General features: G+C 41.2%; 1 protein-coding gene across 1 annotated transcript; it reads left to right on the top strand.

Annotated features, from left to right (window-relative positions):
* The first annotated feature begins 18,590 nt into the window (after nt 1-18,590).
* On the top strand, nt 18,591-20,086 carry FBLL1 (fibrillarin like 1). The gene has a single exon (XM_045502231.1). The coding sequence runs from the start codon at nt 18,967-18,969 to the stop codon at nt 19,963-19,965; it is 999 nt and encodes a 332-aa protein (XP_045358187.1). The 5' UTR covers nt 18,591-18,966; the 3' UTR covers nt 19,966-20,086.
* Nucleotides 20,087-22,714: the final 2,628 nt, after the last annotated feature.

Genomic DNA, 22,714 nt, shown 5'->3' with positions numbered 1-22,714 from the left:
GGTGATGGTTGCATAATACTGTGAATGTACTAAAAACCAATAGATTTTATACTTTTAAATGGTTAAATTGAGGAATTCTGTGTTATGTGATTTTGTTTCAGTTTAAAAATCTTTTACATTTTGATGTTTTTTTCATCTGATATTCAATCAGTTGGTGAAAGAAGTTTGTTAAACTTTACCACTGTTTTTTTTTTTTTTTTAATTTTTTTTTTCAACGTTTATTTATTTTTGGGACAGAGAGAGACAGAGCATGAACGGGGGAGGGGCAGAGAGAGAGGGAGACACAAAGTTGGAAACAGGCTCCAGGCTCTGAGCCATCAGCCCAGAGCCCGACACGGGGCTCGAACTCATGGACCACGAGATCGTGACCTGGCTGAAGTCGGACGCTTAACCGACTGCGCCACCCAGGCGCCCCACTTTACCACTGTTTTTAAAAATATTTGTCTATTTCTCCTTTTAATTTGGTCAAATTCTGCCTTGTATATGTTAACATTATATTATTTGATCTATAACAACTTAGAACAACTTTGAAGTCAATTCTTATTATTTGTGGTAGTTATGTTCTATAAAGTTGTTGTAAACACTGAACTAGTGAATAGTTAGCCATTACTCCTTGGAAAAATAACAGGATTAGATTCCTAGAGCCTCTGGCCACATTTTCATTAACTGATCAGTACATAACTTTATGTGTGTTTCTGTTTAAAGACATAATTTAAGTTGATTCATTAACATTGAACTCACAGGCAACAGCCCTATATAACTCACACTTGAACAAAACTTATGTAACACACATTTTCTCTGTAAGGCACATCACAACCTTCTTGCACTTAGGAACACCTAAGCACTATGGTTGGGGACCATTTTAAACAGTGAAATTACCATCAAAAAGCACAGTAATGTGAAAATGTGACACTAAATAGGCCATGAAAAGGACAATTGTTTGAGACCTAAAACAAGATGGCAGAACATTGCCTTGTAATTCAGCTGGGAACGTGTTCTTTGGATGACCCAAATCTCTCACTACTCTGAGCACATCCATGAATGACTGAAAAAGCTCTTCACTCTTCAGGTATCAGTTTTGGGATTACAAATAAATGTTCTTGTGATGGCAGATTCACAAATATGGAATCCATGATAAGGAGGACTGTATCTTGCTGGTGACTTGATTTTCTATCCTTTTGTTATGTCCCTTTGGACTATATTATCTCCAGTGAACCTGTGTAGTTCTAAAATTCCTATACACACACACAGGCACTCACTGCTTATAAAAAGCGAATTGAAAATGCTGATGGGTCAGCAGCTCAGAGTTTCTGTCCTATGAATCAAACACTCCTTTTATGGTGGTTAGGCCCCCACATTCTAAATGTATTAATTTCCTATCACTGTTGTAATAAATTACTACTAACTGGATGGCTTAAGATAATAGGAATTTATCCCTTCACAATTATGGAGGCCAGAAGTCCAAAATCAGTATCATTGGGACAGAATCAAGACATCAGGGCTACACTTTCTCCAGAAGCTCTGGGAGAAATTTTGTTCCTTGCCTCTTCCAGCTTCTGGCCGCTGCCAGCATTCTTTGACTTGTGGCCACATCCGTACAATCTCTGTCTCTGTCAAATCACCTTTCTTTTTGTGGGTGAAAGCTCCCATTGCCTTTCTCTGATAAAGTTATATGTGACTGCCTTTAGAGCCTACCCAGATAATTCAGGACAATCTCTCCATCTCAAGATCCTTACTTATATCTGCAGAGACCCTTTTTCCATTTAATATTCGCAGTTTCCAGGAATGAGGTGTCTTTTAGGAACATTTTGCAGCCTACCACACCTAATCCTGTCTATCTATGTGCTCTGTGGGCAAGAAGGCCATCGAACTTTCAAGCTTTCTCCCTGACAGTTCACAATCCAGCTGAGCCTGAGAGGCTGCATCCATTTCTGAGGCAGAGTAACCACACACTTTAGGGGTTAGAGCAGGGGCCAGGAGCCAAGAAACTGGTCCATTTCCAGCTCTACTGTGTAATCTTTGGCAAAGGGTCCAAACTCACAAAGCTTTGGTTTTCTTATTTCTAAAATGGGTGTAGTGGTATCTGCTCTCCTTCGCCAGGAGATCCCAGAGCTGCTGCAGATAGACTTAACTGCACCCCCCTCTTTAGTAAAAGGCAGTCTACAGGAAGGATGTTGCCTCATTTAACTGTTTTGGATGAATCTACTTAGGCATGGCAAACAAACATGAACAGAGCACACACACTAGCCGTACCAGGCTCCCGACTGGGCCCCAGGAAAACTCTATCTCAGACATTAAGGAGCTCTCAGCTGACATGGGGCAGCATGCCATGAGTAAAGGGTACCAGAGAGCCCTAGCGTGGGAAGCCTCAATTATATCTCAAATATTCAGATCCACTTGTTACCTTTATAAGGAATGTTTTCAAACTTCTGTAAGTGCTTTTGAAAACCAGCATGGATACAAACAGGTTAAAATAGTGAGCTGAATTATTTGAAAAGGTCTAAGGCTCCAATGGTGAGGTCTAGGGTGTGGCTGAAAGACTCTCTGCCAACCCACTTTCTTTGGAATAGATCAGAGCAAGAAGAATTCTTCACTTTAGAAAGGAATAAAAAGCCTCCAGCATGGTGGTATAAAGTGGGACAGAGCAGGAAGAGGCTGCATCCTTGGAGATTGCAGGCTTGAAGAGTGATATATAGGACAAAGTCTATACAGTTAACCTGGCAGAGAACAAAAAGCAACCAGAGACAAACATTTCCATAATTTTCATAAAAATTGAGTTGTTTCTAGTTTGGCAAGGAAAGGAGGTTTAGTGCATAAGGAAGGCCATCTAGGATTGCTCCCTGTATTCTCTAAGGTAAAGGGAAAGGCAAGTCCCATCCTCAGGTAATTCTTAACTGAACATAGAGCTTAGATGTGCAATAGGGGCCTCAGTGCACTGAGAGGTCACCATGCCACAAAGAATGCCAGGCTGAGTCTACTGTTGGTGCCTGAGACAGGAGTCCAGAAATCCCATGTAAGTGTGTTTTGCAGACTGGGTCCAGAGGGGGTAGAGCCTGTTGTAGACCACTCTCTGGGAGACCTTTGCTTTGTTAGGATCACCACCCTTTGCCACATTCCTTAGGTAGGAAGGAATGGTGACAATAATGTAGTTTTTCCCTTCACTCCCAATTGGCTCTTTCAACATTGTTCCTACCTTCCCCAGTAAGCACTAGCTGTAATTATAAAACTTATTTTAATAGAATTAGTTCTTTAAGTAAAAGAAACTAGGTTTGTTAAGATCCATGGAATATATAACACTAAGAGTAAGTCCAAATGTAAACTATGGATTTGGTTGATAATGTTGTATCAGTGTACGTTCACTGATGGGAACAATGTACACTCTGGGACAGGATGTTGTGGAGGAACCTGTGCATGTGTGAGGTCAGGGTTATACGGGAATTCTGTATTTTGTACTCAAATATGCTGTGAACCTAAATCTACTCTAAAAATAGTCTATTTAAATTAAAAGGTGGTGAGATTGTGTAAGGGCTCTCTGCTAACCTTGACCTTCTTGAGCTTCTAGACCAGCATACTTCCCTTGATTTGTTTTATATAAAGAATTTGCCAAATATCAAGGGCAAATTCAGTAGAGAGTTGAAGTCAACTATTCAATAAACTAATTTTAAAAAGTGGGTTCTTTTTTCAAAATAAGTATTAGCTCATGATTAGAAAAGCAGGATCTGAGCATCGTATCCTAGTTGAACCTTATGTATTTCCTCTCTAGACCACTCCCTTAGTGTATTACAGAAAAAAAAATGCAACCTTTTCTGAAGCTAGAATATTAAGTTTTTATTATTGTCCTTTTTACATTTTCTTTGTTTCTAAAGATACTCGAATACTTTTATGAAGAGAGCCTTTTTTTAATTTTTTAGGTTTATTTATTTATTTATTTATTTATATAGAGTGAGCAGGGGGAGAGGCACAGAGAGAGGGTAAGAGAGAATTCCAAGCAGACTCTGCATTGTCAGCATGGAGCCCAATGTGGGGCTTGAACTCAGGAACTGTGAGATCATGACCTGACCTGAAATCAAGAGTCATATGCTCAACCAACTGAGCCATGCAGGTGCCCCAGAGTCTTTTTTTTTTTTTTTTGATGTTTATTTATTTATGTTGAGAGAGAGAGAGAGTGCTGGAGAAAGACAGAGAGAGAGGAAGACAGAGAATCCCAAGCGGGTTCTGCACGAATAGTGGGACTCAATCTCACAAACCAGGAGATCATGACTCAGCCAAAATCAAGAGTCAAGAGGCTTACCTGACTGAGCCACCCAGATGCCCCATACTCATATTGTTTTAATCAAAATTCAGTTCAGATGTAATATTATAGTTATTCTTTTAAACAACAATGTTTTTCCCCTTGCCACAAAACTAATTTTAGAGACTATAGATGAACAAGAAAAAGAGAACAAAAGTTACCAATAATTCTATTACATTTATAAACGTTGTATGTTGTTTGTTCTGTGTGCAAACATATGCATATGTTTACATTTATAATTGAAAAGAGTCATATTTTAACCATTTTGTTTTCAGTTAATATATCATGGGCATTGTTCCATGGCTTTGCATGTTCTTCCAAAACATCAATTTTAGCTGATTTTTTATTCCATTTTATGGATATACTACAATTTATGTTAATCCTTTCTTGTTGAGCACAGAGCTTATTTCCTAACTTCTGCTTTTTCAGATAAGAATGCAGTGAAGATTCTTGGAGCTAAATTTTTGCGCATATCCATGATGATCTTCTAACACATAGCAAAGAAGTGGAATTGTTGACTCAGAGGGTGCACTCATATTATAGGATTCAGCACATATTACCAAATGGCTCCCAGAGTGAGGGTGCCATGTCACAGTGTCAGCAACAATGCATGAAAAGTACATGTCTCTGTACCTTGTCAATACTGGCCATTGAATTTGACAGATTTGGTAATGCAAGGTTAGTAGAAAAATTAGTCAGCTTAAAATCATGCCCTAACTCTTTGTTAAAGTACAGGAGAAGTACATATTCTTTCTCTGAAGAAGTTCACAGGATATGGGCTGGGTTTTTACACAGTTCAAACACTTACTGCCCTGCTGTTTGGCTCTGGAAGAGTTACTTAATTTCTCCTTGCCTTAACCTTGCCTACCAACTATGAAGATGGTGAGTTTATGGACTAAACTGTGTCCCCTCCTCCCTCCCAAATTGATATGTTGAAGCCTAACCCTCAATGTGACTGTATTTGGAGATGGGGCATTTAAGGAGGTGATCAGGGTTAAATGAAGTCATAAGAATGGGGTCCTAATTTGATAGGACTGGTGTCCTTATAAGAAGAGGAAGAGACACCAGAGATATTTCTCTTCCTCCCACATCACACATGCATAGAGGAAAGGCCATGTAAAGACACATTAAGAAGGCAGCTACCCATAAGCTGAGGAGAGAATTCTCATCAGGAACCAACTCTTCTGGTATCTTGATCTTGGACTTTTGAGTCTCTAGAATGGTGAGAAAATAAATCTCTGGTTTTTAATCCACCCACAGTCTGTGGTATTTTGTGGCTGTGCTAGCAGACTAATACAATGGGGATGTGGCCATGTAGGACTGCAATTAAGGGCAGAATGTATAAAATTGGATACTGTTTAAAATTTTTTTAATGTTTATTTATTTTTGACAGAGAGAGATAGACAGAGTGCAAGCAGGGGAGGAGCAGAGACAGAGAGGGAGACACAGATCCAAAACAGGTTCCAGGCTCTGAGCTGTCAGCACAGAGCCCAACACAGGGCTTGAACTCATGAGCAGTGAGATCATGACCTGAGCCAAAGTTGGACACCCAACCAACTGAGCCACCCAGGCACCACTGGATATGGTTTTAAACCCTGGTTCCACTAGTTATTAGCTGTGTGACTCTGGACATGTTAAATAATTTGTGTATCTAGTTGAGGAGGACAAATGAGTATATATGTATGTGAGTGTGTGTGTGTGTGTGTATTCTTATTTACTCTTTCCAACTAGACAGAATTATAGAATTATATATTATACATAATAGCTAACAATTATATGGTAGTGTCTATCATTTTTGATAGTGATATATACATATATATCATCTATATATTATAAGCACAGTGTTAAAAATATATATTTTTGTATCAACCCCAAACACTAGCATATATATGTGTGTGTGTGTGTGTGTGTGAGAGAGAGAGAGAGAGAGAGAGAGAGTATGTGTGTGTGTGTGTATGTATGTATGTTTGCAAAATTTTGATGGCTCAGTCTGTTAAGCATCCAACTCCTGATTTCAGCTCAGGTCATGATTTCACAGTTTGTCTAATCAAGCCCTGCATCGGGCTCTGCACTGACAGCATAAAGCCTGCTTGGGATTCTCTCTTTCCCTCTCTCTGCCTCTTCCCTGCTCACGCACCTGTGCACTCTTTCTCTCTCAAAATATACAGAATATATATATATATATATATATATATATATATATATATATAGTGTTACAAAATGGTAGTCAACTACCATTGCTTCTACCACCACCACCACCACCACCACCAGTAATAATAACTGAGATAGCTCTTGGTAGACACTCAACAAATGTTAGTTACTACTTACAAGCTATGTACCTTGGCTTGGGAAAGTCACTTCTTCTCTCAGTCATTAGCTTCCCCATCTGTTAATGGAAGCAATAATACCTTCTCTCCAAGGTTTCTGTGAGGATTATAGGAGATGAAACATTTAGCTCAGTACTAGGAACATAGGAGGAATTTTTCTTCCCTTAGGAATGCTTTAGAAAGTGATGTCAGAAAAATAATGTGTAAGGGGGCACCTGGGTGGCTCATTTGGTTAAGCGTCCAGTTCTTGATTTCAGCTTAGGTCATGATATCATGGTTCATGGGTTTAAGCCCCACATTGGGCTTAAAAAATGTATAGGGATGCCTGGCTGGCTCAGTTGGAAGAGTGTACAACTCTTGATTTGGGGGTTGTGGGTTTGAGCCCCATGTTGGGAGTAGAGATTACTAAAAATAAATAAATAAACTTTAAAAAGGTATTTAGAAAAGTAATGTTTAATGCCTGACAAACTAACAACCCAAAGGGCTTGTTTTGTGAAGAACTCTAAAGTCAGGGTTGAATCAGTGAGACTTGGTCAAATTAAGTCTTTATTCTTGTCAAGAGTCTTTCCCTTTTCCCTTGGAAAAATAATCCTTTTAATTCCTTCGGGCTGATGTTCAGTGGTCTGTCACTGGGTTTGCATGACTGAATGCAAAAATCATAAGAAGGCTGAAGCACCGATCTAGGAGGAAACTGAAATAAGAATAAGGATTGGATAGGAAAGAAAGAAATTCTTTCTTCCTATGATTTTGCTTAGTAAATACCTATTTGCTTCTTAAGAGATGTCAAGCATAGTTAAATAAAAATGTGTCCATATCTAGCAGTAAAGAAATTCTGCCAACATCATAAGCCCCTCTGTACCTGCTCTGGCTTAATAGCTTTGGTAAGAACTACTCATTCAAGCACCTATTGTTAGACTCTATACTCTTTATAACCTGATTATTCCATTGAAGACACAGTTGACAACTCAAAGAGCCAGGATTGGGACCCATGTCTCTTAGCCTTAAAGGGTATGTTTTTCCTCCTCCACTTTCTCTTTCTCTCCTCTTTTTCCTCTACTACTTTTCAGATTCCTTCCTTTTCCTTCTAGTCTATCCAGATTTCAGGCCTACCTGTGTCCACATCAGGAGTATCACCTAACCCTGTAGCTTCAAGATCATCTGTTCCCATGACCCTGTATCTGGTGGACTGAGAGGAATGCCAGCTACCCTTTCTTTGTAAGGCACAGAGCCCTGAGTAGGACACCAAGATGCACAGGTGCCTGGGAGCTGAGGACCTCTGAGAAATCTGAGTTACTGAAGACAATGCAGGCATTTCAATGAAAAGGTCTCAGCCTTTCCAGGATGAATAAAGAATTTATTGGAGGTGCTGGTTTTAAAAATAGCATGTTTTGGGACACCTGGGTGGCTCAGTTGGGCATCTAACTTCGGCTCAGGTCATGATCTCATGGTTCACGAGTTCGAGTCTCATGTCGGGCTCTGTGCTGACAGCTCAGAGCCTGGAGCCTGATTCAGATTCTGTGTCCCCCTCACTTTCTGCCCCTCCCCTGCTCACACTCTCTCTCTCTCTCTCTCAAAAATAAATAAACATTTTTTTTAATTTTTAATAAAAAAATAAAAATAGCATGTTTTGCGGCGCTTGGGTGGCTCAGTCAGTAAAGTGTCTGACTTTGGCTCAGGTCATGATCTCACAGTTTGTGACTTCAGACCCCACATCAGGTTCTGTTGTGGACAGCTTGGAGCCTGGAGCCTGCTTTGGATTCTGTGTCTCCCTCTGTTTGACCCTCCCCTGCTTGTACTCTGTCTCTCTCAAAAATAAATTTAAAAAAAAAAGAAACATTAAAAAAATAGCATGTTTGGAGAACTTGAATATTTTTAACAATAACAATTTCATATTGTGACCAAGGGAACTGAATAAATGAGTTCAATTAAGGTACTATGTGGGGGCAGTATCACTGCATTTCAACATACCTGTGTTCTAAACATTAAAATTTAATCTTTGACAAATGAGCCAAGAATACTTAATGGGGAAAAGATAATCTCTTCAATAAATGATATTGAGAAATCTGGATATTCACATGAAAAAGAATGAAACTGGACCCCTGTATTACACCACTCACAAAAATTAACTTGAAATGGATTAGAGACTTAAACGTAAGACCTGAAACCATAAAATTCCTAAAAGAAAACATAGGGGGAAAGTTCCTTGTCATTGGTCTTGGCAATGACTTTTTAGATATGACACCAAAAGCACAGGCAACAAAGGCAAAAATAAACAAGTAAGACCACATCAAACTAAAAAACTTGTGTACAGCAAAGAAACAATCAACAAAATGAAAAGACAGCCTACACAATGGGAGAAAATATTTGCAAGCCATATATCTGATAAGGGGTTAATGTCTAAAGTGTGTAAGTAACTCATATAACTCAATAGAAAAAAGAAAATAAAAACAAAAAATCTGAGCAAATAATAACCCAATTTAAAAATGGACAAAAGATCTGAACAGACATTTTTCCAAAGAAGTCATACAGATGGCCATCACAGCATCACTAATTTTCAGGAAAATGCAAAACAAAACCAAAATGAGTAATCACCTCACACCTGTTGTAATGGCTATTACCAAAAAGACAAGAAGTAGCAAGTGTTGGTGGGGATGACGAGAAAAGGAAACACTTGTTCACTGTTGTGGGAATGTAAATTGGTGTAGCCACTATGGACAAAAGCATGGAGATTCCTCAAAAAATTAAAAATAGGGCTAATATATATACTCTATATATACTGTATAAACCAACAATTCTACTTCTGTATATATACCTGAAGGAATGAAATCACTCAAAGAGATCTGCACCTCCATATTTATTGCAGCATTGTTTGCAATAGCCAAGATATGGAAACAATGTAAATGTCCACTGCTGGGTAAGTAGATAAAGAAATTGTGGTATATATTTACAATGAAAAGTTATTCAGTCATAAAAAAGAAGGAAATTCTGCCATTTATGATAATATGGTGAAACTAGAGATCCTATGCTAAGCGAAACAATTCAGACAAAGAAAGACAAATGCTACATGACCTCACTTAGGTGAAATCTATGTGGATTCACTATGTGGAATCTAAAAAAAACAAAACTCCTAGAAACAGAATAGATTGGTAGTAGCCAGGGAGAGGAAATGAGTGAAGGTGGTCAGAGGGTGCCAACTTCCAATTATAAGACGAGTAAGTACTGGGGATGTAATATATACCATGGCGATTACAGTAAATAATACCGTATACTTGAAAGTTGCTGTGGAACCAGAAAAGAACCTGAATAGCCAAAGCAATCTTGAAAAAGAAAACCAAAGCAGGAAGCATTACAATCCCAGACTTTAAGATGTATTACAAAACTATAATCATCAAGACAGTATGGTACTGGCACAAGAACAAACACTCAGATCAATGGAACAGAATAGAGAACCCAGAAATGGACCCACAAACGTATGGCCAACTAATCTTTGACAAAGCAGGAAAGAATGTCCAATGGAATAAAGACAGTCTCTTCAGCAAGTGGTGCTGGGAAACTGGACAGCGACATGCAGAAGAATGAACCTGGACCACTTTCTTACACCGTACACAAAAATAAACTCAAAATGGATGAAAGACCTCAATGTAAGACAGGAAGCCATCAAAATCCTCGAGGAGAAAGCAGGCAAAAACCTCTTTGCTCTTGCCTGCAGCAACTTCTTACTCAACATATCTCCGGAGGCAAGGGAAACAAAAGCAAAAATGAACTACTGGGACCTCATCTGCACAGCGAAGGAAGCAATCAGCAAAACTAAAAGGCAACCAATGGAATGGGAGAAGATATTTGCAAATGACATATCAGATAAATAGTTAGTATCCAAAATCTATAAAGAAATTCTCAAACTCAACACCCAAGAAACAAACAATCCAGTGAAGAAATGGACAAAAGACATGAATAGACACTTCTCTAAGGAAGACATCCAGATGACCAACTGTCACATGAAAAAATGCTCAACATCACTCATCATTCTAGAAATACAAATCAAAACCACAGTGAGATACCACCTCACACCTGTCAGAACGGCTAACATTAACAACTCAGGCAACAACAGATGTTGGCAGGGATGCGGAGAAAGAGGATCTCTTTTGCGCTGCTGGTGGGGATGCAAACTGGTGCAGCCACTCTGGAAAACAGTATGGAGGTTCCTCAAAAAACTAAAAATAGAACTACCCTACAACCCAGCAATTGCACTACTAGGTATTTATCCAAGGGGTATGGGTGTGCTATTTTGAAGGGATGCATGCACCCCAATGTTTATAGCAGCACTATCAACAATAGCCAAAGTATGGAAAGAGCCCAAATGTCCATCGACGGATGAATGGATAAAGAAGATGTGGTATATATATGGAGTTATACTCAGCACACAATGGAGTATTACTCAGCAATCAAAAGGAGTGAAATCTTGCCATTTGCAACTATGTAGACGGAACTAGAGCTAAGTAGATGTAGAGCTAAGTGAAATTAGTCAGAGAAAGACAAAAATCATATGACTTCACTCATATGAATACTTTAAGATACAAAAAAGATGAACATAGGGAAAGGAAGCAAAAATAAGATAAAAACAGGGAGGGGGACAAAAACATAACACTCTTAAATATGGAGAACAAACAGAGGCTTACTGGAGGGTTTTTTTTGGGGGGGGTGGGCTAAATGGGTAAAGGGCACTAAGGAATCTATTCCTGAAATCATTGTTGCACTATATGCTAACTAACTTGGATGTAAATTTTAAAAAATAAATAAAAGAAAATTGATAAGGAAATAGATATTAAAAGTTCTTATCACATACAAAAAAATTTGTAACTAAGGGGCACCTGGGTGGCTCAGTCTGTTAAGCATGTGACTCTTGGCTTTGGTTCAGGTCATTCATGATATCACAATTTCATGAGTTGGAACACCGAGCTGGGCAGGAGCACAGAGCCTGCTTGGGATTCTCTCTCCCTCTCTCTTGCCCCTCCTCTACTCGTGCTCTGTCTGTGTCTCTTAAAATAAATAAACAACAACAATAACAACAAAAGGAATGATGTAAGGTGATAGATGTATTAAATAACCTTATTGTGGTAATCATTTCATAATACATACATATATCAAATCATGTTGTATACCTTAAACTTCCACAATGTTTTATGTCAGTTATGTCTCAGTAAAGCTGGGGAAAAATCATTAAAACTCATTAAACTCACTTTTTATCATCTGACATCAGGGAGAACTTCCAAAGGCAAACTGGAATCATCAAGGAATCAGTAGTACAGGAGGTGTCAACTTTAGTCTAATTATTTCTTTCTGGAAGTCTTGAATTTCTCCATCTTCCTAGAAATTCTTAAAGAGGAGAGAAGCCAAAATGAAGTTAAAAATCATTGACAAAGAAACTAAACTGTAGTCAGAGTTACTCAGGGTTAACAAGGAATTGTGGGGTTGCTTATGTTTTCTGTCAGGCTCTGATTTGGCCCCACTGACAAAGAATTCCTAGAGAAATGAGGGAATCCATACAGGCAAGAATGAAACCACACACAGGTTATTTAGAGTTGACTGGTGTCAAAGAGGAGCCATGAGAGCAACTGAAGTTCAAAAGTATTGTTTTAATTTTTATGGCTATATTTGTGGTTTCCCTACTAGCTATCAAATTCTTAGAAAGCAGAGCAAACTAATCGTCCAAATGGGGTCTCAGAGAAATTATTCTTAATATATTGAGGTAAATGATGAGTCATCTGCAGCCTTAATTTTTTTTTCTCCATTGAACAATTAATTCTTATGGAGAATTTAAACAAGGGCATGATGTGATTTAATGCAATTTTTTGTTAATTTTCCCTGTCATTCTTTGATTTTCCTTCATGGCCAGTATTGGCTCAAGTGGCCAGCATTAACTGTCCTAGAAAATTGGTTAAATAATGTTTGGTTGGATCATAGAAATTTTATTGAGGTTAATGAAAGTACATGTGGTTGGCCAGTTGAGGTAAAACATTTTTGCTTTGTTTTGTTGTTTGGTGCTTTGAGTTTCCAATTGGCCAAGAGTCTCATGAAATAAATTTATAAAATGCTTGTAAAGGTAAAATGTAATGGATTGATGAAAGCTCAATTAGACCCACTGTATTTGTGTGGGGATGTTAGGTAATTTGTTTGTAGAAATTTGTAGATTGTAGGATTTGTAATATGGACAAGCCAGCTAACCTCTGAATCTCAATTTCCTATTCTGAAAAAAAGAGGAATTACTTATGATTTCTAAGATTTCTTCTAGAAAGAAAACCTTTGGAAAAGTAGTTCCTTATTTATAGACTGAATTGTGTCTCTCCAAAATTCAGATGTTGAAGCTCTCAATGTCTATATTGAGAATAAGGAAGTAAATAAGGTTAATTAAGGTCCTAGGGTATGACACTAATAGGATTAATGTCTTTATAAGAAGAGACACCAGAGAGCTCACTCTCTCTCTCTTTCTCTCCATCAGGTGAGGACACAGAGAGAAGTCATCTATAGGCCAGAGAGAGCTTTCACCAGAAACCCAACATGCTGGCATTCTGAGCTTGGACTTCCAGTCTCCAGAGCTGTGAAAAAATAAATTTTTGTTTCTTTGGAGAACCCTGACTAATATACCCACCAAAGCTTTCTAAGCATTAACTGAATCCCAGTCACTCATTTTACAGAGGGAAATAGAGAGTCTGATCCACCCTAGACATAAAGTGCCACAACTAGTGATGGAATGGCCAAATGTTAATGGAATCCCATTTAAGGAACGTGAGCTGTTCTCTAAGGCCCAGAAACTAGGAAAGGAGAGACAGTTCTCTTTTTCTGCTTTAGTTAACAAGCTATATTAGATATGTGCCACAAATTTGATTATGATTCTAGGTTTCAGTCATGTGTTAGTAAAAAGGTAATATATTTTCCCTCAATGAGTAAATTTAAATATATGCACATTGAACAGTAAATTTCATTTGTGATGTTTGTGTTGGATACACTGATCCAGGTGTGCTAGCCTGGCATTATGCAATAGATACTTATGGCAAAAAACATTTACTGTTCACTGATTATCTCACTCCTGTTTCCAGGCTGCCTTCCAATTAGACAAGGCGTGTAACTAGTTCCAGTCAATGAGTTGTAAAGTAGAAATGACTATATCAAACCCTAGGCCAACACGCAGAAAAAGGAATGTGAGCTCTCTATGCACTCTTTTGCCTAGTGGTAATAATGGAAGCCCTCTTGTTTCTCATATTACAGCCACAAGATGTTGATACTTGGGCCCTTCAGTAACTATGTGGAGCATAACTCCAATGGACCTTCAATGGACATGAAAAGTAGGCAAAAAATATACATAGTTATATTAATCCATTGAGATTTGAAGGTTACATTTCTGCATCATAGCTCACCCCATCTTGATTAGATACAGCTGTGACTCACTGGGGATGGAGATACAAATCCCTGGAGTCACCTTTGGAAGTGAACCAAGGTTTTTAGAAACCAGGTTGGAGAAGCCATTTCATGCATGACTGTTTAAATACTAATGATACCGGGGATGAGGTTACACAGCTTCCAGCTGGTTTTACCTAAATCACTGCTGGTCATCCTCAGGCAGTTTTCTAGAATGGTGTATGAGAGAAATATAGCAAAGTTTCTCGTATATCTTTTTAAGTCTGTGAGTAAGACTGGTGTACTCCATGTTAACTATTAAGGCCCAGTCACAGATGTAATTATGAACATCACTGTAGGCCATATTTTATGGAATAACAAGTCAATTGTAAATAAATTTTAACTGGCTATATTTGTTCTTATTCTCTGTCAGAGAAAATTGTCTGGGTCATAATGCCAAATTAGCACTTGAAGAAATATCTTGAGTAGATAGGACCCACCGTGAATAAACCTTTGGGAATGAGACAGATTTCAATGTTATCAGTGGCCCCAGATGAAAATTTTAATGGAAGAGCGTTTTGACACCTTAGGATGCCAATACCTGGTATAAATCCTTGCCTTGGTAGCATTCTGGAGTCATGCACAGAATAGGTGGAACATGTCCAACTGGACTGAAAGTCTTGCTGGCTGATGGGTGCCCCCAGGCTGTAGCATCTCAACAGACAGGCTGTAAGAAATGGATATGCCAGGTAGGAACCAAAGCCAGGAGACATAAAAGTTCTCTGGGAGTCATCAAACACTGCTCTGGGTAAGGATGCTTCTGGTTAAAAGCAAGATTTGAAAACTTGGTTTTTTATCAGTTCCAAAGCTGCCACCAGCAATGAGGCAGTGGGAAGAGGCCTGAGAAAGCTGCTGAGGTTTGCATACCATAAGGGAGGGTGGTTCTGGAACTCTAAGCCACAATCTTGTTGAAAATTACAGCAGTAATGTGATGAGACTGCTGGAGGATGAGGGTGGGGAAAAGATACCTGGAGAAATTGTCACTTGTAGAGTGTGGTAGAGGCTGCTTCAAGCCCTGGCATGAAATCTAGTGAGTAGGGTGGGCCTTACCACCAGTGAGGTAGCCCAGTGCTATTGCCAGTTTACAGTAGTTACTCCCAAAACTCTAAATTCATGAAGATGTTGCTCATTAGATTTAGAATTTTAAATCACTAGCCACCCCTCTCAGTGGATTCCATTTAATGGATCACATGGGAATGCATGACATTCTTGAGAATGTCAGTTCTGAAATGAACGGCAAGTACACTAGAAAGTCTACCTCAGTCCATTTAAAACAGAGGCTAGGAATAGAGACCTGGGAGATACTTGTTTGTATTGTGGTAAAGGAGCATTAATAACAGCATAACAGAAAGTGATAAGACAAAGTTCAGAATGAGTCAGTTGACATGCTCTCAAAAGCTTATACCTGGAATATTGTACAGAATTATCTAAACTGTCTTAGGTAAAAGTTGGACAGATTGTTGGTGTTGGATATGGATCCTCTACAGTGGTCTGGAGGTATAATGGAGAGGGTTCATTGTGAAGGATTGTGCTTTAGTACCCTGAATAAAAGCAAAGAAGGAATAAACTTCTCAAATACAATTGCATAGTTGCATGATACTGTGTACTAGAGTAAAAAATATTGATGATAGTTTTGTACTGTTGAGTAACTTTATTACAGAGAGTGCTGGTGCAATTATAGTAGGACTTTCTTTCCTGATGTAATAAGTTTTATGAGCTCATGCACATTTTCTAAGTTACAAAGTTCTGGTTGTACAGGAGATGTAGTAGCCAAGTGAAGCGGGCACTGTTGGCGCCTTACCCAATATCCCCTAGGCCCAGCTCTGAGTTCATCTGCAGCTGTGGTAAACAGTTTCTACCATGATAGCAGCTCCCCACCCAAGCGCCTGCCTCTCTGTCTGATGGCTCTCTGCAGCATCATAGGAGTTTGCTGAACCACACACAGGAGCAACTCAAAAGGCAGGAGAGTTAATTCCCCAGAAACAACTCCCAACAATAGCGAAAGGGAGAATGGTGAATTAATGCCCTAGCTTCCCAGCCTGCAGTAGAACAATTATGAGATGCCCTCCACACAATTTCTCAGAGAGTGCTCAACACAACTGAGCCCCCATCTCCCACTGCAGTAATCTGCTAATTAATGTGCCCTATCTTAGCCTTTCTATCTTCCTGTCTCATTTTCCCATCCCCTCTATGTGATTCCTGGGATTACCTCTTAAAAAAACCACCTGAAAAAAAAAAAAAACCTGGATCCATGTTCTTGCCTCAGGGTCTGTCCTCCAGAGAAATAGAACCAACAGTATAGACAGATTGATCTATATCTCTACCTAGATCTATATCCACATCTACATCTATATATAGATATTACAAAGAAGTGGTTCACACAATCAGAGAGACTGACACGTTCAAAATCTGCAAAGCTAATGTGGGAGTTCAAATCTGAAGGCAGGCAGGCTGCTCTAAAACCAGGAAGAGTCAATGTGCCAGTTCAAAGGCTGTCAGGCAAGAGAATTCTCTCTTACTCTGGGAAGGGTGAGACTTTTGTTCTATTTGGGCCTCTAATGGATTGAATGAGTCCCATTCACATTATGAAGGGCACACTGTTCTATGTAGTTAGGCTACTGGTTTAAATGTTAATTTCATCCCCAAACACCCTCACAGAAACACCAGAATAAGTTTAACCAAACATCTGGGCATTCCATGGTCCAGTCAAATTTATCCATAAAATAAACCATTATAAGGTCTGATTTGGGGGAAATCCTACCAAGGCAGCAAGCATAGCTCATCATTTTGGAGAACACTCCTCAATTTATAATGATAGCGAAGCCTCCAAGGAGAATGTTTTGTAACAATCATCCACCTCAGGAACTGTACATTGCACTCTTTGACTTCTTGTCCACATTCCAACACATAAACTTATGGCCCCTATTAAGGAGGCACTCTAGCCCTCTGAGAAAACCAGACCTGGTGTCGCTGTCCATGAATTTGAAAGAGAAAGAGTCCGGGATGAAATAAAAGCTTTATTTGGCATGTGCACATTCAGTACACCCTGCCTGACATTTGCCCCGATATTCAAGTACGTTTTGTCTTTCTCTGGAACAGGCACTTAATTCCACTAATAGGGAGGTCCACGGGTTGCTTATTTCACCTACCCATACCACCCTTATCCTGCCCTTGGACAAGTCCCAAGTCGGTCCTCGGTTGGTGTCGCTGTCCGTGGTGCTGACTGAAAGTTCAGGCCTCCACGTTACACCTGTTTTCTACTCTTTGTGATGCCCACCGTGTTTTGGTTTTGTTTTTAATGCTCAAAATGATGATTCAGACTGAACGAGTGGATTTTTGAAGAATAAACTATAATTCAGGAATAAACATGAGATTTTTCCTGCTTGAGGTGTGTTACAGGATTTAGGGCTTGGGTTTTTGTGTCCCCATTCACACTGAAGAAACAACAATTTCTTGCTGCCCCATAATCCCCGAATGAGTTCTAGGATTTAGTGCAGTTGATGGAAAAGAGCAGAGTTAAAGAGAGAGAAACCAGGGCTGCAGCTTGTAGATTATTAACCATTAAAGAGGAGACAATCTCTGGCTTGGAATTTTCCCCTTTCTGACCTACATACATTCCATCAGAAAGTCCTATGACTTCTGTCTTCTAAATATTTCTCTTGGATTAGTTTACTTCATCTGACCTCTGCAACTTCTTTGACAACAATATCATTATCACAACCGCCATTACCACCCTCACTCTAGCAGTTCTAATTAATATCACTGGTAATTGCTGGGATCATCCCTTTAGGATAAAATTTTTAAAGTAGAATAAGTCAAAGTATAGATATATTGTTTAAGTGTACCAATTTGCATTCTCATAAACGTTGTATAAGTGTGCAAGAGCCATTTTTACAAGGGTGGCAAAAACTCTAAGAGGCATTTACTTAAAAAATTAGTGCATTTATTGTATGTAAACTATATCTCAATAAAAAGACTAAAAGAAATACTAGAAAGAAAGAAAAGAAAAGAAAAGAAAAGAAAAGAGAAAAGAAAGAAAGGCTAACAGAGTACTTATCATGTGCCATGTCTGGGATAAGTGTATGTAGCACTTTAAAAAAACTTTTGAGGGCGCCTGCGTGGCTCAGTCAGTTAAGCGGCCAACTTTTGATCTCAGCTCAGGTCTTGATCTCAAGTCCCGAACTTGAGATCATGAATTCACCACCCAAGTCGGGGTTTTATTAAGCCCAGCGTTGGGCTCCAAGTTGGGCGAGAAGCCTACTTAAAAATCAATCAATCAAACTTTTGAGATAGGTTCTGTTTTACAGGTGGGATGTTGAGACTCAGTTCCAGAAACTTGTCAAGTTGAAACAAGAATCTCAGAGAGGGTCAGGGAAGCTTCCTGAGACCACACAGCAAGTGGCACAGTAAGAACTAAAGCCGATGCTGTCTTCTTCATCTCTCGCAGCAGAGACGCTTCCTTCCCTGAACCCCAGGAGAAGTGCAAAGGGTGTCTGAAAGAGCAGGAGACGAGCAAGGAGGAAGGGGAAGATTTATAAGGCAGCAGGCTGCAGCTGCAAGAGGGTTAGGAAGGGGGGCTTCCGGGGCTGCAGGGTCGCCAAAGCGGGTGTGATGCAATCACGCCAGCCCCTGCGTCAAAGGGCGGCTCCAAGGATGGGGGGACTGCGGTAGAGCTGTTCCCGACTGCCGCACACCTTGCCCCGGCCTCCCACTGTGGCTAGCCTACCTAGCCAGCAACCGCTGCTAGCAATCTTTGTCCCACGCCAGGACGACCATCCAGAACCACCGGGGACCCCTGACAACGGCTCCAAGCCACTGGTAACCCCTAACAACCACCGCCAGTTATCTGCGACACCTTACAATCCCTGCTAGCCACCCGGGGGCCTGGGGCGCACCATGAAGTCTGCCTCAAGTTCCCGCGGCGGTGGGTCCGGTGGGCGTGGTGGTGGTGGCGGCTGGGGTGGTGGCTGGGGCGGGGGTCGAGGCGGAGGAGGCAAAGGAGGAGGAGGGGATGGCGGCCCCGGAGGCAAAGGCAGCTTCGGGGCGCGGTCGCGTGGCTTCGGGGGCGGAGGCCGGGGGCGGGGGCGCGGAGGCGGGGACAGCAGGGACCGTGGTGGCAGCGGGCAGCGGCGTGGCGGCGTGGCCAGGAGCAAAAACCGCCGGCGGAAGGGCGCCAATGCCGTGACGGTGGAGCCACACAGGCATGAGGGTGTCTTCATCTACCGCGGAGCGGAGGACGCGCTGGTAACGCTGAATATGGTGCCGGGCCACTCGGTGTACGGCGAACGGCGCATCACAGTGACTGAGGGCGGCGTGAAGCAGGAATACCGCACATGGAACCCCTTCCGCTCCAAGCTGGCAGCCGCAATCCTGGGCGGGGTCGACCAGATCCACATCAAGCCCAAGTCCAAAGTGCTGTACCTGGGTGCTGCCTCGGGGACCACGGTGTCTCACGTCTCTGACATCATCGGCCCCGATGGCCTTGTGTATGCGGTTGAGTTCTCCCACCGCGCTGGCCGCGATCTGGTTAATGTGGCCAAGCAGCGAACCAACATCATCCCAGTTCTCGAAGATGCCCGGCACCCACTCAAGTACCGCATGCTCATAGGAATGGTGGACGTGATCTTTGCCGATGTGGCCCAGCCTGACCAGTCCCGCATAGTGGCTCTGAATGCCCACACCTTCCTGCGCAACGGAGGCCACTTCCTTATTTCCATTAAGGCCAATTGCATCGACTCCACTGCATCTGCTGAGGCGGTGTTTGCTTCAGAGGTGAGGAAGTTGCAGCAGGAGAACTTAAAGCCTCAAGAGCAACTGACCCTGGAGCCCTATGAGAGGGACCACGCTGTAGTCGTCGGGGTCTACCGGCCCCTTCCCAAGGGCAGCAGCAAGTAGCACTCAGCAAGGGCTGTCCTTGAGATCTCCCCAAGACTGTGCTGTGTTCAGTATAACCATATATGTGTTTTCTTTGTGTGTTGTTTTTCTTTCTTCTATTAAATGGTCTAAAGAAACAGTACCCAGGTGTATCAGGAGGCCAGACGGTTTTGCTGCAGTAACAATCAATCCCCAAATCCCAAAAAAGCTAAAGTAGCTCTTGATAGGAACCCATCAAGGGACAGCATGGGAGCTGTGCTTACTCTAATCACCTAGGGCCCTGCACGCCCCTCAGCTTCTCTTCACACATGCTTTCTCATCACAGGGGCAGGGAGTAGAGAGCTGGGGAATTGCTATTAAGCCTGTAAAGTCCTCATTGGAATTGAGGAGGCACTTCGGTTTACATTGGCAAAGTTACACAATCAAGCCTTACTCCAGGGAGTGGCACTGGATATTGATGGAAAATAATATAGTGTAACACACCTAATTTGTCTGACTCGAAGCCAGAGTTCCAGTACAATATATATTTAGTACTTTACTCCTCAACTAAGACCATTTGCATTCCCTAGTTCATTAACTCATCGTACCAGCTCTGAGATGGCTTTGTTAAACATTTTCCTTTTGCGTGGAAAACAACAGGGCTTCTGAAGGTACATTAGTTGCCCAAGTTTGTATAACTAGTTAGGAGATAGAATCTAAATCCCAATTTTTGGGCTCTAAATTCACTGCTATTTCCTCTATGCCAGTGGGATCTTAACTCTCCTCTGCATGGCCCACACTGGACAGATCGCAAGTCCCAACATGTGGACACACACAGAACGAAGTTCTGTGGTTTCATTGTATTCTTTCTTCCACTTCCCTGTGTTACCTTTAGATTTCAAAAGAGCAAAACAGGGCAGGGAGGTAGGAGATGGATCTACTTCACAGAGTGTTCCTACTGCAAGGCATGCCCAAAGTGGTATCACCAAGTGTCTGAGAAACAACCATATAAAGGACTTCAGAAAGTACCTGTCTCTGAAAGTCATTTCCTACAGATCTTGAGTTGCTGGACTCATTACATTCAATTCTGGCTCTCTAAACTAGCCCAAAGGGAGTGGGAGAATAAGCAATCCCAGGAGAGCTGGGAATGTTCCAAAACCAGTCCTTTAAAAGACATTTTATTTATTCATTTACTCATACATTAAAGAAAATCCCCATTGCCAATTGCCAAGGTCATTGATATTGAGTCTGGGAATTATTACTCAGGAATGCATTATCAGGAGAATGGTTCTGCCTTCCTAAAGATGCGCTGGGGCAGAGACTGAAGTTAGTCTGCATTTTCTGAGAGGATATTTCCTGAACAAAATGAGATAAATTAGATTTTTAAAAAGGCATCCATCCATCCCTCCTCGCCTCCCTTCATTCCCCCACCACATGCACACCAAAGCTATACTGCAGGCCAAGAGCTACAGTTCAGATTTGTTGGCCGGAGTGACACAGGTGAAATAGGGTGAATGGAATAAATGTCTACAAAAACCCAAGTAGTCATTTCCAAAAAAGAGTGTGAAATCTTCATTACAATCCTGAAAGGCAAGGATTGTTTTTCCCATTTAGTGAGAAAACTACAGTTCAGAGAGATGACATGACTTGCTTAAGTTCTTCCCATAGGGCTTTCAGCCATAAATCAAATACACAGGAATCTGACTCAGAAATCTGTAGCCCTTCCATGGAAATCTATGCTGGCTCTTTTGCTTTGAAAAGCCCTCTTTTCAGTCCTAGGCTTATCAATTTGATGCTGGGATGAACCCCTGAGGCTGGGGATAGACTTGCAAGAAACTTCCAGAGCATTACAGGATCCAGCCTCTGTCAAAGTGAGCTCAGCCTCAAGAAGATACACTTGGTTCTTCTTTACAGGGTGTCTGTTCCCCAGGGTGGGAGACAGAACAAGAAAAACTCAGCCTCTTTCCTTGGCAGGAGAACCTTCACATGCATACACAGGGACAATTTATAGTCCATGTCTGAACCTGCTTGAGATGAGACTATCAATGGAGAAATGGCATGAAAACAGCCCCCTAAAGATTGTCTCTGAGTTGCAGATGCGTTCCTGGGCCAATGGAACAACATGGTAAGTACCAAGAGAAATATGGGAATTAGAACTAAGGGAAAATAGGAAGGAAGCTGGAACCTGATTTGGGCAATAAAGGCAGGGAAAAGTATGGGACTGTAACTCCAGGGGGCAGTGAGGCCCAGGAAATAGGCAGCGGTGAATGCTCAGGGTCACCTGAGATGCTCAGGGCCAAGAATGTTTGAGTTCCCAGAAGGTATTAAACTGTGATTTCTAGGTGTCTTGGACTGCTTGGGCCATCATTGCAAAATACCACAGTCTGGATGCCTAATTTTCTCATGTGTCTGGTGGCTGGAAGTCCAAGGGCAGGGTGCCAGCACAGTTGGTTTCCAGTGACCCTCTCCCCTTCACTTGTTGATGGCTGCCATCTCCCTGTGTCCTTACATGGCCTTTCTCTGTGTGCATGGTGGGGGGCAGAAGGGGAGAGGAGAAGGGGATAGGGAAAGCTATCTTTGGTGTCTCTTCCTCTTTTTTTTTTTTTTCAATTTTTAATGTTTTATTTATTTTTGAGAGAGACAGAGACAGAATGCAAGCAGGGGAGAGAGAGAGAGAGAGAGAGAGAGAGAGAGAGAGAGAGAATCTGAAGCAGGTTCTGAGCTGTCAGCATACAGCCTGACACGGGGCTTGAACCCACAAACCATGAGATCATGACCTGAGCCAAAGTCG

Source organism: Leopardus geoffroyi, chromosome A1 (assembly GCF_018350155.1).
Source record: "Leopardus geoffroyi isolate Oge1 chromosome A1, O.geoffroyi_Oge1_pat1.0, whole genome shotgun sequence".
Lineage (NCBI taxonomy): Eukaryota > Metazoa > Chordata > Mammalia > Carnivora > Felidae > Leopardus > Leopardus geoffroyi.
Note: the sequence above shows the minus strand (reverse complement) of the source record. Positions and strands in the feature narration are given on the sequence as shown.

Bases quoted from the DNA above. Each gene is read 5' to 3' on its own strand.
- FBLL1 (XM_045502231.1), top strand. From the start codon at position 18,967: ATGAAGTCTGCCTCAAGTTCCCGCGGCGGTGGGTCCGGTGGGCGTGGT.